The sequence below is a fragment of the Ischnura elegans genome, chromosome 3 (assembly GCF_921293095.1).
Source record: "Ischnura elegans chromosome 3, ioIscEleg1.1, whole genome shotgun sequence".
NCBI classification, from domain to species: domain Eukaryota; kingdom Metazoa; phylum Arthropoda; class Insecta; order Odonata; family Coenagrionidae; genus Ischnura; species Ischnura elegans.
In genome coordinates this window covers 34,157,738-34,176,105 of record NC_060248.1, presented here as the reverse complement: position 1 = coordinate 34,176,105, position 18,368 = coordinate 34,157,738, and the positions used below count along the sequence as shown (strand labels likewise).

General features: G+C 39.9%; 1 protein-coding gene across 1 annotated transcript in view; it reads left to right on the top strand.

Annotated features, from left to right (window-relative positions):
• The window catches only part of LOC124155161 (atherin-like), a 240,402-nt gene extending 222,402 nt beyond the window's left edge, over positions 1–18,000 (top strand). The window contains exons 5-6 of the mRNA XM_046528878.1: positions 16,471–17,361; positions 17,983–18,000. Of these exons, the coding sequence (XP_046384834.1) occupies positions 16,534–17,361; positions 17,983–18,000 (846 nt within the window). The 5' untranslated portion in view covers positions 16,471–16,533. The remainder of the gene's footprint in view (positions 1–16,470; positions 17,362–17,982) is intronic.
• Positions 18,001–18,368: the final 368 nt, after the last annotated feature.

Here is an 18,368-nt window from a genome sequence, read left to right as displayed (position 1 = left end):
TGAACTACATTTATTGAATTGGAATAATTCATTGAAATACTGTGGAGAATGTGGATGGAAACGATGCGAGAAGATGCGAGTGTATATGTAGCTATAGAAAGATGCGGGCCACGAGCGGAGTCAATAATGAAACTTGGAGGGGGAGAAAAGTGAAGGGGGGGGGAGGGAGAGGAGGGGCTCGAGTGTCTCTGTGGGACAAAAGTGGAGGGTAAAGGGGAAGGGGGTGCACGGAGAGAGATACGGGCGAGGAGGGTGGGGCGGGTGTGGGTCACGTGATCGGGTAGCGTGGGCGAGTCGCGTAGTCTAGTGGCCTCGTCCGATACTTCAGGTGAGGCGCGTTGGCGGTAGGGGGTGGGGTGGTGTAGGAGGGGGATGAGGAGAAGGGAGGGGAGGGGAGGAAGGTGGTCGAGATGGTTTTCATATACCTACACCGTCAGTTGTGGAGGATTTGTTCGTGATGAAGTTGTTGTGACAGCCTCATTACTTATTCTCAAGATCGTTTCTCGGGCGTCTTCCTTCTCGTTCGCTCTAGTACCTCCCTCCCTCTTTTCTCTCTTTACGTATCCCTCTCTCTTTTTTATCCTTCTGTCTCCGATTTCACCATTTCACACCATATTACAATCATAAATCTATTACTCATTCGTGCTGAAAAATATGCGAAATCGGTGCAACCACTACTGAAGTTAGTTTTTTGGGTTATTGAAAAGTAACTGGAAATTTTTCCAACCTCTCTTTTTATTCTCCTTCTGTCTCCGATTGCTCCGTTTCACACTTTTCTACGATCATAACTCTATTAGTCATTCGAGCTGCAAAAGTATGAAATCGGTGCAACCACTACTAAAGTTAGTTTTATGGAACAATTAGAACTAACTGGGAACTTTCCCTCTCTCTTTTTTATTCTTCTATCTCCGATTTTACACTTGTTCCTATTATTTTAAACTGTTCTACGATCATAGCTTTATTACTCACGTGGGAAAATATATTGTGATATCTTTCCTACCACAACTGGAGTTAGTTTTTTGGGAAGTAACCGTCAATTTTCCACAATTTGAATGTAATTATGTGGAAGGTTATTCGTGATTTCCACCGGGTCATCTCTTCATCACGGCCGATGTTTCGATGAACTAATTATTCATTTGTATGAACATGATCACAACAACTTTTCAGTGTACCCTGAACATAAACTGAATCATAAGCAACATTAGCGATAGGAAATGCTAAACACATGATTAAGAAGTGTTATAATTAGCTTTTCTGATTTTAAGCATCATCGAGTCGTCCATCGAAACGTCGGCCGTTGATGTAGAACCTCACCCGGTAAAAAATATTTCCACGATGCAATACGCTGGGAAAGTCTGCAATTATTCTTGGCTTTAATTTGGCTTCACGACAGACTTAAAATAGCCCGTATTGCCTTCAATAAATTTTCTACTTTCTTCACCTGAATTATTGTCACCTGGAGATAATGAATTGAAATGTGTAAAAAACCTATCGTGAAGTGTATCGGAAGTGTTCGCAGAAAACTGCCAATGACTTTTAAATTATTCTTATGTTAAGACCCCGCCAAACTTAGCCCGAAACAATTTTCATTCAATGGAGTTAAAAGCCATTTTTCATTCGTATGGCCTTGCTCACAAGAACTTTTCAATGAATCCTTAGCAAGATATGAATCATAAGAAACAATTGCGATAAAAATACAAAGTATATAATACAGATGTATTACAGTAAGTTCCTCAGATCATGTGCATAATAAAGTTTGGCCAATTGTGCAACACTTGCGAATATCTTGCATTATAAACAGCACTACACACATACACAATGTGGTGAAAGTTCTTAGTATTAGTGAAATGAGTCAATTCACTTTTGAAAATGTTGTTGTAGCAACAAAAAGCGTCGTGTTAGAATAAATACTGTGGAAATATTGAAATATCTCATTTAACTAATAATCAGTTTATAATTTATTTTTCAGCAATATAAATTTCGATAGCGATGTTTCCTTTAGTTATGACTTTCCTATTTCTTCGTGAAAGTGGCATTAAGTACTCTACGTGTGATGCTGTTTCTTTTAAAGATAGTCTCTGGGGATTTATTTCTGTTTTTTTTTAATTTTATCGGGAAATCTATTTAAAAAAGTATTTCTGCTTATTTCTTTCCAAAAATTATTTTCAGTATTGAGTGGACTTACGTATAAATAGTGGAGTATTGTATTTTGGGAAAAATATCTCGGTATATCTATGAGTAGTTCGAAGATAAGACCTGTACCTATGGAGCTATTTTTGCAGCATATAACCATGCAAGTTATTTTCTTGTTTTGATCGCAAAAAAATTGGAGGAAAAAATTAACAAAGGGACCAATCAACTAGGATAGGTAAAAATTAACTGAAATATAGTGCTTATTAGCTAACCAAGCTGTGACACTGCATTATTTTACCGAGGCCACTTAGAATTTATCGCAGTTATCATTTTCCCCATTCTGTATTCTTTCTATTTCCATGTACAATTTTATTTGCTACATCGTGCTCGCAGTTCTCTTTATTGTATGCATTCCAATAGCTTGATTTTTACAGTTTTTTTGCTTGCTCATTTTTAATATGGAATTTCTTCCCTTCGTTTACACTTTTTATCCAGCAGCCTTCACCTCCTGGCACGTAAACTGGGTGGATATGGAGCTTTTACTTTAATCAATGGAGCTATACGCCCCGACGCACTTTCGCACAAGCCTCAAGTTCGTTTTCATCGCAATTTCCATTGATTACTTTATCCTGACAAAACACTTTGAGTTAATTACATTTTAATGAACCTCTTCAATTACAGCTGTAATAAATGTATAACATTGAATGCAATAATAGCTGTTATTCGAGGGTGAGTTGCTTCTGTCAACAGGTGCCCTTTCATATGGTAATCCTATCTTTCTTGGTGGTTTCATTATCATGATCGTAAAATTTTGGTGCTCTATAATACCTTCATTGAAACATGAGAATTTATTTTATCGCAGTTTTTTACTTGTAATTCATATTTTGGTGCTTTAAATAGGTTTAAGTCATGTCATATATTAGGCATTGATAACTATTCGAGTGAAAGAGTAAGTAACTACATAATGATATACATATTATATGTTAAAAGTAGAAAATAATATTTATTTGTGTAATTAACCTTCATCTATTAAACAACAATTATTATTTCATCATTTTAATGTCATTTTACTTATAATGCACAGTTAAGCTAAATCATCCATGTTCGGTCTTGCGCGTACCTAATACTATATATGACTTTAAATAATTAGAAAATAAAGGGGCTACAATCATTACTACATACACCTACATAAAATGCATTACAAGCAGTTTGGAAATATAACAATGAACAAACATTTTTTCGGCGCTCTTTATCGTTTACTATCAATTTATATTTAAAAATATATGCATATTTATTGGGCAATAAAGATAACCTTTCTCATTAATACATAGAATGAGAATTTTAAGTTCACATTATGTGATACCTGCAAATGATTAACAATTTCTGCTAAAAAGTGCACCTGATTTTTAGTTAAATCACAAAACCTTTAATTTACACTTAATTTTCCTATTTAATACGTTGCGTACGAATGACGAAGATTTTCGTCATTTAGGCGCGTCAACCTAAACAATTTTAAAGCGCACAATACGTATTCGTTAGTACATTTTCAGTTGTTGTTCATTATTCATACTAATGAATTGATGCATCATAAAGTTTCATTGGATAAAGTTATATTCTAAACATTAGCTTTTTAACCATGTTTAAACCAAAAGGCATTACGCCCTAATAGGCCATATTTCCCAGAATCGGCGTTCCAAGGAATTTAAATACCCCGGTACGCAACGTCTTAACTGGTTTTGCGTTATTAGATTTTACTTCGGTCCATCAGGCAACGCGGCTTTTCCTTTATAAGATACGTATGACTTGGATAGTAATTTGTGGGGAAAGAAAAAGGGCTCAGGGAAGCTACAACACACCGGGGCTGGGAACCAAGTCCGAGACTTATACGCCCAATCACCCGGGGAGGGGGAGTAAAGGAAGGGAAAAGGAAAGAGGCGCCGCCGTGATAGGAGACCGACGACGCCTCTGGGGTAGGGAAAGGTTAGGAAGGGATGCGGCGGTGGAAAAACACCTTGTAACGTTTTTAAATATCCACTATTAACTTAACAAATGATTTTAGTACAATTCAAAAACAAGCTCTATATTTTGAAACTTGGGAGCACAAAACAACATCAAAAAGCCACCACTATTATCACAATCCCATTTATATTATCCGTACTACCACTCACTGAACCACCGCCATGAACTGCACCAGTGTGGATCTTGAGTTCTGCCGTATCCCTTTCCTCCCGTTCTCTTCTCCTCTCGTAGGCGCCTCCTTTTCTCTGCGTTCTCTTCTTCTCCCTGCCGATCTTGAATTCTGCCGTATCTCTTCCTCCGCTCTCTCAATACACCGCTACTTTAGTCTTTCTCCCGATATTTCTTTATAACACGTCTACCTTCTCCTTCTCTCCATACACGACTCCCCGTTTTCCCCGTTCACAACAATCTCCCCGTCCCTCACTACCATCGTTAGTTTAAAATTATTTACAAACAACATGGTGGCTTGTTTACATTATGTTACAACCTTAACGCTATAGAAGCGAAAAGGGCCCGACTAAATAGCGAAACCAGGGAAAGCCATTACTGAGCCAGCGATTTTAGAGGACTATCCAATGAAGAAGAATAATCCATCGATCAAATCGCTAGATTATTTTGTGGGGAGTCGTCTTCGTTTAAAATTAGGAGATTGACCTCCTATCCGCGGCTGAGACAAATGAGCCAGCGCTTAGAGTAAGAGTTGGCAACGCCGAGACCAACAAATGCTCCGATTTTATCTTGCTCAGCAAACTCCTGCGAGTGTTCCGTGATCGATAACTCCTGGCTCCGCGAGCTCACCGGCGACCGAAGGGGGAGCGACCGCCGGGAATGCCGTATCGAGAGGCCGCGCGAATATCGCACCGCACCCGAGTACAAGCCGTGCGGAACCAGTGGGGATGATATTGACCGCACAATTCTCGTTTTTTTCCTCACCTAAGTGAGAAAACAGTTTTTTCCCATTTTTACTCTTCGATTGGGCTCTATTATTTTCGCAAACGCGGATTTTTGCTATCTCATTATTGCGTGGAGTGTTTTTATGCGGTGGGGTGGTCCGAACATCATCCTAATTCCTGGAAACCGTCGTAAGTGACACCGAGAAATCTAAAAAGCCATGTTTGAAAATTCAAAATATATGAAACCAATTATATTTTATTTCACTGACGTTACTGATCGTACTTGTAACAAATTGCCTTCATTTGTGGGCACTTCTCTTTCTTGATATGTGAAAACGGATATTGTTGCAGCGAAACAATAGGAAATTTTTTAAAATAATTTAAACTCAAATACTTTCAGGCAAACTTTTACGCACTAACCCCTCTTTTTCTCTCTATCACAATAAGGTCCTGTCTTCACTTCTCAATAACTTTTATTCCCTTTCAATCAATGCTATTATCTTTCTCACCTAACCCCCCTTCAGACCATTATTCTCTCTTACACAGTTAACAACGGACCTTCCCAATTTATCCTCACTCCATTTAAACATTCTATTATCTCCATGTCTACTCCAAGGCTATTGGTACAGACAGGAATGACGCCTTAAATCCCGAAAATGATAAGCTTGCGTGTGCAGTGACAATACTGGACCGAAAAATATTCTTAGTTTTGCATGCCAATGAGAAATGAATTACAATTTTCCATGATGAAACTTAAAAATTATGTAAAACGTTTATTAAGAAATAAGTCATTACCTAAGCACCTCAAATCTAAAGTAATAAGAGTTTATTTTAATATTATGGGATCATTTATTGTATTGTAGTTTAATTCTGAGGGAATCAAAGTTCATTTAATTGCACTATTAACGTCACTCTGTCCCAGTCAAGTTGATATTATGCCATAATAGTCCGAGGAAGCTATCAAATTTATGCATTGTAATCTTTTTAACTGATGGAATTAAAATCGTTACATTTTTGCTATGTGAATTGTCTCATATGAATTCCATTTTTTATTTTTTTCTCTCCCGCAAAACATGTTTTTGACGCAATAATAAGTTGAAGCAACAGACATTTAAAATCACAATATTTTCAACTATATCAATCATCGGATGAATGGGTTTCCCTAAAGCTACATTATGGTTTATAAATGTCTCTCTCTTCATATCCAGCTCATTTGTTTCGAAGTAGCGTCTCCTTGGTGACCCTAATCACGGAAACCTCTTATCTTTCTCTCCGAACGTGGAAGTTATCTTTCCGCAATGCCTATCTAACCCTCAAAGGACCATTCCATTTTCTTATCTTCTCTCCTGAAAATTATTTTACCCTCGTATATTTTTAGGAAGATTTTTTCCTCAAGGGAAAATCTCCAAATTGGTTTTATATCGTCTTTTTTAACCACGCATAGGATATTCTGTGAGTTTTTTCGAAAAAAAAATTTTCTATTAAAATTATTTTTTGCTAACTACTATGGGGTTATGTCTATAAAGACTCCTTTGCAGTTTGTAGTAATGCTCGCGTGGTCTTCGCTGTGGTGGCTTCGATTTGCATTTCACAATTGTCATTACTATCAACTGGAATCTCACTCACTCAGTAGAATCGTCGTTTATTCTATTAGGTAGAGCTCGCCCTTGAATGAGCTACATGTATAGTTACATATTTTCAGTCCTCTTCCCTGGGGTACCTAGATTATATTAGTTTCGTCAAATAATGTTGTACTATTCTCTTTATGTGCGCAGAGAATTATGAGTTACATTAAAAGAAAATGTTCTCCCACAGCCAATTATACCTTTTCACGATTCACCTGCATACGTATACGTACCTACCGGTCTAATTACTCTTCCTTCGACTATTTACTTTTTTTCTGTAATTATTAAATATATTTTATTGATTTTTTGACAAAAGCCAGGTTTGGTCCCACAATCTTATCTGTTCTTAATTCATTACTTTTATTTAACTCATAATTTAAGTTGACAATAGCAGCAGGAGGGCTATTTAATGAGAAAATTCTACCTATAACCTTCTGAGACCTTTTAACATTCAATTTCGATAACCATATGCATCAACCCCAGTAAGTTGTTACGCAAGACGCAATGACGAAATATATAGATGATAATTGGTATGGTATAGTATTTGGAGGAGGATGCTGACAGCTGAGGTCATTTGCGCTATGAGGGGATGGTAGGTAAGGAAGGGTGCAGAGAAACCTGGCGTCGGCATTAGCCTGCTCTTAACGAAAGGTGCCAAGGGGACCACGGCTCAACGTCCCATCCGGCGGACGGAGTGTTGCGCTTGAAATGTCCTCCACACAACATTCAAGTAGGGATCGGATAGTCTCTGGAAATTCTCTGCCACCACCGGATTTTGAACCCGAGCCCACGGGGTGGGAAGCCAACACTCAAGCCACCACACCAACCCGATCCCCTCGGTGATAATTTAGAAATGTTTTGGGCCTCATGTAATGCGCTCACAGAACAACTTGCGGCGTTCAATGAAATTCTAATCCTTTAAGATCTTCAAAAGAAAACCTTTGATCTTTTACTGAGACATCATTTATAATAGTAATATTAATTTGTAGCTCCTTATGCAAGTCATTTTTTCGCAGTCCTCGATAGTAGTTCTTCAAGTTTTCATTTAATTATTTTGAGTTTTCATATTTGGCAGTGCTCTTTGCATTGGTTTGAGAGAGCTAAAGTGATATAATGCATCGTCTCTGTAACTCTTTTATTGCTAATTAAGTATTTACAAGATCTCAGCTCAACTACCAGTCATCAAAACTCCCCAAATAAATTAAACAATCGTTGCTGGCTGAATTTTGGGTAGTCAGAATTTGGTTTAAACATCCCAGCAATTATTCATGCAACATTTATTTGACCCCACCAGTTTTGACACTTACTGTGTCATTCTCAATGTTAAAACTCCATGTGGAAAATTGCTATGCCGTTAAAAGCTCAATAATCTTTTACAGAAAGTCGCTTCGGAAATACGATTCAATCTGACGCCAAAACCTGATTGTAATACGAAATCTATTGAAATTGGTCGTAGGTATAAAGGAAATTAAGTTTTCGATGAAAATTGATAGTTACAATGTAGCTTTCCATTAATTTATCCAGAATCATTCGTATTAACTTGTATGTATATAATCGTGTTCATTTTTATTTATCTGGGTTGCTGGTTTAAAAAATACAGCGAGTTGGTGGCCGATCAGTTTTCTGGCGCTACTAGATCACATTAAAACAGCCTTCAAAAACAAAATTATCGAATGCACTGCATCATATCCGGGCGGCGCAAGAACTATACGAAACACGACTGTTCATCACATTCGCCTACACTTGACCGAGCTTTCCCAGTTTCCGATCCGTAATTAATTGTCGCCACCACCCAGTGAGTCGCGAATTTGCACCCCGCCGAAATTCAGCCTCCCTCACCCACATGTGCGGCGACCATTGGGGCGCGTGGTGAGAAGTGATGGGTCGGTCGCTCGCGACCGACATGCGCGGTCGAGATACTTTGTGTGATCGATTGATGAACGGTATCACTCCGACGAGCGATACTATCGTTTTGGCCGTTCGCTCCGAAGGCGGTCGTTTATCCCTTGCGACCAATGTCGGTTTGCTCACGACTGAAGTAGGTCGTGATATTGATATCGGTCTTGACCGATCCAACAGCTGTACAGGTTAGGTTAGACATCGATCGCGATATGTATCGGTCGAAAATGCCTTCGATCGTGATTGATATCGGTCGCGATTGACATCGTTTTGATCGATATCAGTCATGATCGATATCGGTCGTGAACAACATCGGTCATGATTGACATCGGTTATTTTTTATATTAGTCATTATTCATATAGGTGGAGACTGACATACTGACATAGGTAGTGACTGACATCGATCGTGACTGGCATCAGCCCTGATTGATATCGGTCATGAATGACAATGGTAGCGACCGACTTCGGTCGTGATTGCAATAAGTAGTGACCGACGATAGGCCACTGGCGATTGATTGAACCATACAAATGGTGAGCGGTGATCGAGATCACTGAAGCAACCTAGTTGGCCGGTGAGCCAGTTACTACAAGAGGAAGTTACCTTAAGAACACGCGTAAAACTAATTTATGATCGTTTGTAATACCAATTGATGCGTACGATGAGCATCGATTTAAACTCCATAAGATTTCTTCCGCTGATTGTGACTTGTACTGTATTTATTACAAGTAGTGAGCGAGTTTCCTCCCCTCTTCCCGAATCCCCCGACCCCCATTAGGTTCCACCCTCCCCTCGAGAATTTTTCCCCCCGTAGCTTCACCCCCGCCGGACTTTCCCCACCCCCTTCTCTCGGTCACAACATTTCCCCCACCCCTTCTCACAGCGGCAAACCCCATCAAACGAATCCGGTCACACCTCGTTTGCAGCGGCATCAACCTCCCACTTTTTCAACCCTGAACATCAAAAAAGGGAGAGAGGGAGGAAGTTTACACCCTTTTCCGTGAGTCCCCTCCCACACTGTGTTTGCATTGCACTGCATGTACGGCCAAGGGTTTTGCAGGGTTTGGGCGTGGTGGCAAATGAGAAGGTCTCTTTTTTCTCTTTTTTACCGCAAGCAAAAAAAAAAGTGGGTGGGTTGTTGCATCAAGAGAGAGAGACCAGCCCCCTTTTCTTGGTGTGATTCTCCATCGGCTTTGACCAAACCGCTTCCGCGCCTCTTTCGTTTATCCGTCGTGTTTTTAATTCGAAACTGCCTCCTGTGTGGTTCGGGGGTGAGGTTCGGAAGCCTCCTCGGCCACTGCAACGCCAGCGTCCCGCGTACTGCGGCCGGGAATGAAATGAGTTTCGGTCCGCTATTTCCTGAATGCAAGCGTCGTCGGAATCCTTTCTGAAGGGTCTTGCCAATGGTTTTTACCGTAAATAGTTGACTGTGCATTCTCCTGACAGTGATTGGAACGATCGCCGTCGCTGATGCATGATTGAATGGATGCAATGAAGATAGACTGTCAGAGATTCCTGTTTTGTTTTTGTTGCATTTTATTGTCTATTCATCCGTTACCATTAGTTTGAAACATTCTCAATCATCCTTTTATGACTTGCCTTTCATCTCGTCTCCTCTCTTATTATCATCATATGTATATTATTTATACCCCACACATTGGTCACCCGAGCCATTAATTTCATCTAATTCTATTTCTATACATATTAAGCTACACTCTTTAGTTGAGGCGGGTTTTCAGGCAATAACTGTAACTAGGCATAACTTGCCAGGTATATATTTCAATATCCAGAGACTAATTGTAGCGCAATGAAAATGAATATTAAACGTTAAAATATCTAAAACATTTTGAACAATATTACCATAAATAATATTCATATCTTCTTCATACGGCGTAATCTGCTGTCTATGTGAAAAAATGTTTACAAATGTAATCGTCGAAATGAAATACGTTAGATATCTTGAAGCTTAGCTACGCTTAGATATAATCATTTCAATATTGTGAGTATGAGGACATACAAAATTGCCCTAACCTCCTTATGCTGTGCAAGTCAAAGTCGATGTTCCACGAGTTTCAATATATTATACCTCGAAAATGATGGAGAGTTGAAGCAAGTCATTCGACTAGTTATCATAACAATAAACGAGACAAATAGTTTCCATTAGCCACCATTTTTTTAGATACAGGGCGTGGAAACTAGTCGTCTAATCGAATTGATTTTTAAAATTGAGAAATTATATTTCATTCAGCAATAAGTTTTGGAAAACCTCTACAGTATGTAATCCATTAACTAATTCGAGAAAATCACTTCCCCAGGAATGTCAACAATCTTAGAGAGCGCAGACAATATTCTTTAAGTATATTTATATTTTTTAAACATACTTATGTCTACGTGTCGTAATCAATCAATCAATACGCCTTTCAATGCCGAAGAATTAATATATAAAGGAAGGTTATCACATTCATTCTGAATTGTAGCCGTGCCAAAATATCATTGGAACTTCGATCTCGGAACTGGAAACTTGAATTTTGGCACGCAAATTAAGCTCAAAGAATATTAACGGCGTTTTCTCCACGTGCAGCGTGAAGGAAAGAAATAAATTAATCCGTTAGCCCGCACCAAATGGATACGGGGCCATGTTTAATTTTTCTCCGGGGAGAAATTTGAAAAAAAAAGCGCGTGTACGCCGATGCTACTTGGCTCCAGACGCTTCGGAAAAGTAATCACCCGACACGTCGTCCTATTTTTCCCGTTTTCCTTTTATATTTGGCCTCACCTCACGTTCCGCTGACGTGAATGTCCCCGCAATGAATCGTAATTAGGCTCAATAGTTGCATTTGTACTCATTTGGCCGCGATTTATCTCTATTTTTCCGCGGAAATACGAGAGAAAAGACGCGAGTCAAACACCACTGCCCTTTTCAGTGCCTCCCATCGCAACGCCGTGCATCCGGGAAATTGGCGGTGGATGAATCTTGATCAAGCTCGTCATCTGCCTTCCCTTCCCGTTGGCGACAGTCGGGCGTGTGCGACAACCCATCCCACGTTGCCCTCTCCATTGCTTTAGATGCATCGTCAATTCTGTTTTCTCGAGAAACTTCTCTATGTCATATTATATCTTTCTAACTATATTCATCTTATAATCGTTGGCTATGCCTGTGTAAAATCTGGGTTAAATGATGAATTCTACGAGGAATTCATAAACAAACACTGGTAAAATCATATCTTACATAAAAACTAATTTATTTTCCTCATTCCCTCACAAATTGGCCTACCTCACAATGCTTAACTGTACTATTCCCAGCATACTATTCAAATAGTACTCTACCACTGTACAAATTCATATTTATGCCATTATTCTAGTAAATTTAAGGATTGTTGCCTTCACATTCCAAGGTTTCAGTGTAAAATGTCCCTTGAGGGAAAGTTATCGTTTTGAATAAGATGTATGAAATGCGATCACAGTCAAACATTAGGTACCATTTAATAAAATACGAGCTGTTATTCTTACTTTGATTTGATTTCCGTTACAATTCCAAAAACTCAGGTTAGCGCGGGAGCAGATTTCTCAGAAACTGTCTTTACGTCTACCAGTCGAACTGACCGACTCATCTCGGTATCGTAAACTGAACAGTTTGCCCCGGTCGATCTGATAAATAGACCGAGAGATTTCCCAACGGTGTAAGATTTCAGATCACTACGGAGAGAAGACTTTTTAGTGCACTCACTGATATTTTTCGGTTACCAAAGCTATCAAAAGCTAATCGATATCACCCACAATCGTCACTTTAGGTTATTATTGGATGTTTTGGAGGTTTTTAACCCTCCTTGAAAGAGACGTAATATATTTAGAAATATGTCCGCAAATCCGCAGTCCGTGTTGGTATATTTGGCGATCTGAGTTGGCTCGTATATCAAACCTAATGCTTCTATGATGGGTGCGTATCTCAAAGGGCTCAGTTTCCACCTCTACTCCACACAAGCAGGACAACATTACCCACGTGCTACACGTCAATCCAGATCTCAGATCGATTGCAATTCAATTCGTAAACTCAGTGGTAATGTCCTCCTTACGATTCTGTTGCTCCCCGGCCCTCTCTTCCTGCGGATACCCCCCGTGCCTTCCAGTTCGGCGTGCCCGTGAGTTTGGCGGTCCGCCTCGACAGCGCGTGCGTATTGCGCACGGCCCAGTTTCCGCCACTCTCGCCACGTGCCCCACATCAATCCATCGGGCCGCGAGGGATGCGGCTTGATAACGACCCCGTTACGGTCCACAATAATTCAGACGAGAGGCAAGGTCGAAGTTTATTATCGCGCTCATCCTTCAAAAGGGCGTGATATCCTCGACCGCTCCTGTTTGCTCGCCCGTTTCAACCTTCAATGTTTAATGATCAGAAATTGCACCTACATTTCACAAATCTCGTCATATTTTCCTCTTCCCCATTCCCGAGTGCGTAAGGGTACTGCCGAAAGCATTAGGATTATTTTTATGAATGGATGTGAAGAAAGATGACTGATTTACGCATTCCTTTCAGCCGTGATAAATTTGAGTCCTATTTATTTAACATATTAATAATAATGGCCCGAATAGTTCGCTTTTCGGCCCATACAAGGGCCTCTGACTAGATGTTATGTTGTATATTCTCCTTTTTTTTATAAATTCCGGAAATTTTTACTTTGACATCATTACTTTGCGTGTTTTACTTAAAGCACTTAAGAATGTTCAGTAAGCTTTCGTGAAATTTCATTACTTTTTTGTGGTGAAGAGGTATATCTTGTGAATCTGAAAATTGTTTGCTTCTCCAATCCTGTTTGAGGTAATTTTTTTAATAGTTAATTTTGATCACCTCACCCTTCATTCATAGTGTTTCTTAACTTTTATAGTGACTAAATGTACCTAAATAACTAAAAACGTATGCTGACTTCACTTCAGCGTTGTTACTTTGTATAATCATGTAATCATTTTAATGCTTTTAAACCTTTATTTTTTTGTTTCTTGTGAATAAATTTTTGGTGCTATAATTGTAATTTTAAGATTTTTTATCTGATAATTTTTTTGTAGAAAGCAGACATTATTTTTTAAATGCCTTACTATGATAAAAATAACTGTGTAGAGAAAAAATATTCATTTGTTTACTTTTTACTTTACGCGTATTACAAGCAATTATTTCACGCTTATTTTATCCTTTACTATTTCCAGTATTTTCCTAAACTTACCCGTCTCCTTGACTACGTAATTCTTCCGAGTGGTGTAGTTCACCCATAAACTCCGCGGTCACCCTTTGAATCGCAATTACCCGGGGATGCACCAGGAACTAAGATGAGTTTGCTCTCACGGAGTGGCGTAATGAGGACGCGAGTGTAAGGTGAACGGAAAGTAAAAATAAAAGAATTCTCAACCCGCAGCCACGTCTCTGAATGCAAGGATTAGAGAAAAAAGCAATAAAGGCACTCTGCGCCATGCAGCTTCATGTTTATATTTCTAAGTAAAAGGAGATGTGTTGGAATGGATAGTCCCTCTTCCTTTGAAAGCCTTCATTCTTTTTATCCAGAGATGAATGTTTGCATGCATCATTCTGCAAAACCTTGAGGTTATCTTCCCAGGCGGCTTTTTAACTGCAATTGGTCGCTGCGACACTTTCATCGCGGTATGAAAAAGGGAAATGTCGCCGTTGACTGGCACTTGTTTAAATATGATTATCATAAGGGCGTGCTACTTTTAATATATCGCTTGATAGATGAAATTAGAAGCACAAATGGGTATGAATCTGGGATTAAAGTAAAGCAGAAATAAAGCATAGAAAGTAAAGTATAGGGACTTAGATTTTAATACGTCGGCTAAAAACATAGAATATAAAATATTGATGCAAGACCAGTGGGAATAAAAATAATATTAACCAGTTATTTGTTTGATTATTATATTATTTTTTATTTATTTCATGGTATCAATACGAATGTAAAGTGGATATAGGTTAAATGAATTCCAATAGCATCTCTTATATATACATTATACATTATACAATCATTTTGATATTGCGGGTGGTCCGAGGATGATAAAGCTATTCTATGCCAAAAGTAGCCGGAGCAGCACCCTAACCGTAATGCCTGTCTTCAGTAAGGCATTAAATATTCCATTACATAAATACACGGCAGTAAAATAATTGATAACCGAGGTACTTTTGAATAATATTCCTCATCTTAACTTCAGGATTACTTTTTAAAATAATGTCCTCATTTATTTCGAAATGCATATCCTCACTCCTAAAATAAATGAAGCTATTTGATATTTTTCTCGCATTATGGAGATGTTTGTAATATCTCTCTCAGTAAAGGCTGACGGTGAAATTGGTTCTAACTAGAAAAATAATTTAGGGAGAGGTGCCGAAGGAAGTGTGGAGAGAAATCCGGCGTCGGCATTAGCCTGCTCGTAACAAAAGACGCCGAGGGTACCACAGCTTAACGTCCCATCCGATGGACGGAGTTTTACCCTCGAAGTATCCTCCACTCAGCATTAAAGCAGGAATCTGGCAGTCTTTGAAAATTCTCTTCTACCACTGGGATTTGAATCCTGGTCTACGAGGTGTGAAGCTAACACTAGCCACCGCATCAACCATCTCCCCGTAAAAATGTTTTTCCTTAGCTTTACGGCATTACTGCGGACTACTGTTTACAGCTGTGACTCATTGGAATGCGCATTGCATCGGGTCAACTTTATTAAGTTATTTCTATTTAATCTTCAACCAACTTTGCTCTTTCTTCTCATATTCAGTTAGTCTAATGAAACATTTTTTTGTTTGTTATGAATAATTTGAAATAAGTACAGGGGGAACTAAAAGTCTTTCGGACTACATAATGTAGCATATTCTTCTTCTCATAGGTTTAATGACGCTGATTTAATTAAGAAACATTTTCCTAGCAGATAATATAATAACAATTTCCTAGTAATAATAAATGTATAAAGGTTTGTATCACCACAGAACTTGCCTTCCTTACCTGACTTTCTTTCTTGTATTTCCGCGTCTTTACCTACGAACCGCCTCACTCGCTTTTATCTCTTTCTATCCGTTCAAGGCATTTGAATGAGACAAAGTACCACTAACAGATTCGCTCTGAATGCCCTTAACGCAGTCAAACCGTAGTAAATGCTGCTATGGGTCAAACCGTAGCCATAACATCGAACGTGTTTAGTTTGAATTATTTGCATATGTGTCTCGCTGCTCGTTTATCCTCTACGTTTGTATCGTACAGCCTTTTTTTTTATCTAAAACACTCTGCAATTTCTAATTAACGTTCCTTTTCCAAACGGCAAAAAACCGGCAGTTACAAATGACATTGATTCCAAAATGATTATCTGAGATGAAAGTTTATTGGATAAAATTGGCAGGAAATATTATGTCTACTAATTTTGTAATGAGAAATATGTTGTGAAATAAGGACATTTTACAACTTAAAAAAACTAGAAAAATTAAATTTTTTTGCGATTATTTTGAATTTTCTTAGAATAAAATAAAATAAAATTACTTTGTTTTATTCCACACTTTATTTTAAATGGCACGACCCGGGTTTCAACATCTAATGCTATCATTAGGTAATAATAAAATAAAAGAAAGTAATTTTATCTTATTTTATTCTATGATGAGACAATTCCACAAAGTAACGCCTGAGACCGTGTCTTATATGTTTTGAATTTCCTTCGTGTTCTGTCCCGAAATTTTGTCAGTAGTCCACATACACAGGTTTACAGCCTTAAAAAATTAGGAAGAAGCCAAAATTACCCCAGAACACTCCTTGCAAGTTCCTTTTTGACGTCGCATTGATTCGACTAGTTAATGAGCATATGTAATTGGGACGAGTTCAGTCAGTGTTCTATTCACATTATTGGATGTTTGTTGTGTCTCCGGCAGGTGGCAGGAGGTCCGCGGCCCGCCGTGAGGGAAGAGGGCGCGGAGTGACGATGCGAGGCTGCAATGAGGCACTCGCCGCGAGCATCCCCGCCTCCAACGCCTCCTGCTCATCTGGCCCCCCCGCACCACCCCACCACCGGCAGCGAGAGCGCGGCGCCCGCCTCCTCCGCCCCCCACTCATCCTCCGCTCTGACGCATCCACCGCCCTCCCCAGGCCCCCCCGCCTCCGGCTCCGGCGACGCCGCCGCCTCCGGAGGCACCGCAGCCGCCTCCGAGAGGCGGAAGGGATGGGTGGCTGCGACAACCGGGGGCCGGCCCTTCTCCGTCTCCTCCGGGGGCGGGAGGGCGGCGCAACCACCCCCGCCCCCGGCCCGGAGGCGGCTACCGCCGAGGGCGTCATCCCTGACCCGGGGACCGCCTCCTCCGCCGCCGACCACGGCCGCTGCTCCGCTGCAATTGCCGAGGCCGACGGTGAGTTCAACGCCTGCAGCGACGGTGGCTTCAACGCCTGCAGTGGCGGCGACCGTGGCTGTGGCAAAGATACAGGCGCCGCTTCCGGGGACCGTAACGGCGACCTCTTCAGCCATAGCGGCTGCGTCCAAGTCTCTTTTGACGCAGTCTTTAGCGGCTGCCGCGTCGTCGAAGCCGTTGCCGCACCCGTTGGGAGCGGCTCTGACGGGTGCGGTTGCGACGGTTCAACAGCCCACCGTCACCACAACCACCACTACAGCGGTTACGAACTCCGCCACGACCATTTCCACCTCAGTGTCATCAACTCAAGCATCGGTGCAGCCTTCGGCGTCTTCCGAGGTCCGCTACCCGTTCGGTGTGCAGAATGACCTGGGCCATGTGGTCCTGCTCCCGCGGGCGTCCTCTACACCATCCGCGCGGGTAAGAAGTAGATCTTTCGTTGATCCCCCTTGGCTAAACTTGAGTTGTTCCCGGTTAATTATAAGCGTGAAGTTCTGTTAACGATGTTTTTTTTAGATGGATTACATTGGATCGTTTATTCTCGTCCACAAATATATTTTAAATGCGGTCGAAATTCTCCGTCATGCTGTTCTTCCGATCCAGTAGCTTTTAAACTCAGCAAGAAAAGATAGATTAAAAAAAGGCCTGCGTATTTTATTACAATTTGACTTGATTTAATGTTGGATGCTGAATTCAAATAGCACAACGTCTCTTTCTCAAATATTGATGTTGAACAGAATATGAAAGAGTTTATATTAGTGATACAGTATTTTTATTACTTGAAGGCGCAGACTGGAAAAACTATTCATCTCAAAGTTGAGATCACTCTTTGAACACAATTTTTCAATGAAAGGTATCAAATAAGCAAAATATTATTCGTAGTGCAAAAATGTCAATTATCAATCCCGCTTTTATCCATAAGTAAGATTTATCTCCAGATGTTGTTCGATATTAAGCCTGATATTCTTACGGTATGCCTATATTCTTTTTCCTCCCATTGCCTATCTTGCCCTGATCTTTTCTCTCAGTTGTATATTTCAGTATCTTCTGCCTCCATAGCAAAAGATACGTCCAACGCCTCCACCATTTTATTCTCTCCTTACCTTCAGATCACCCAAACATGTCCTGAATTTTTTTAATTTACTGACCTTCTATCTCAAACAACTATACATAAATTGTATCCTCTTTCCGTAGGCGTCACATTAAAACTATATAATACTACTTGAATTTTTTATTTTCAAATTTTCTTCAAAAACAACGGAAGAAGGATTGCCTAATTTTGTTTCATGCCGTTTCATTCTCTTAAAAAGACTATGAAATTCTACTAAAAATGTCATGGGGAAATTTCTGGAGTTAATTTAAAGGGAATTATAAGTATATACGGACTAGTTTAGTTCTTTTTAATTCCTCGCGCCTCGTATTTATCT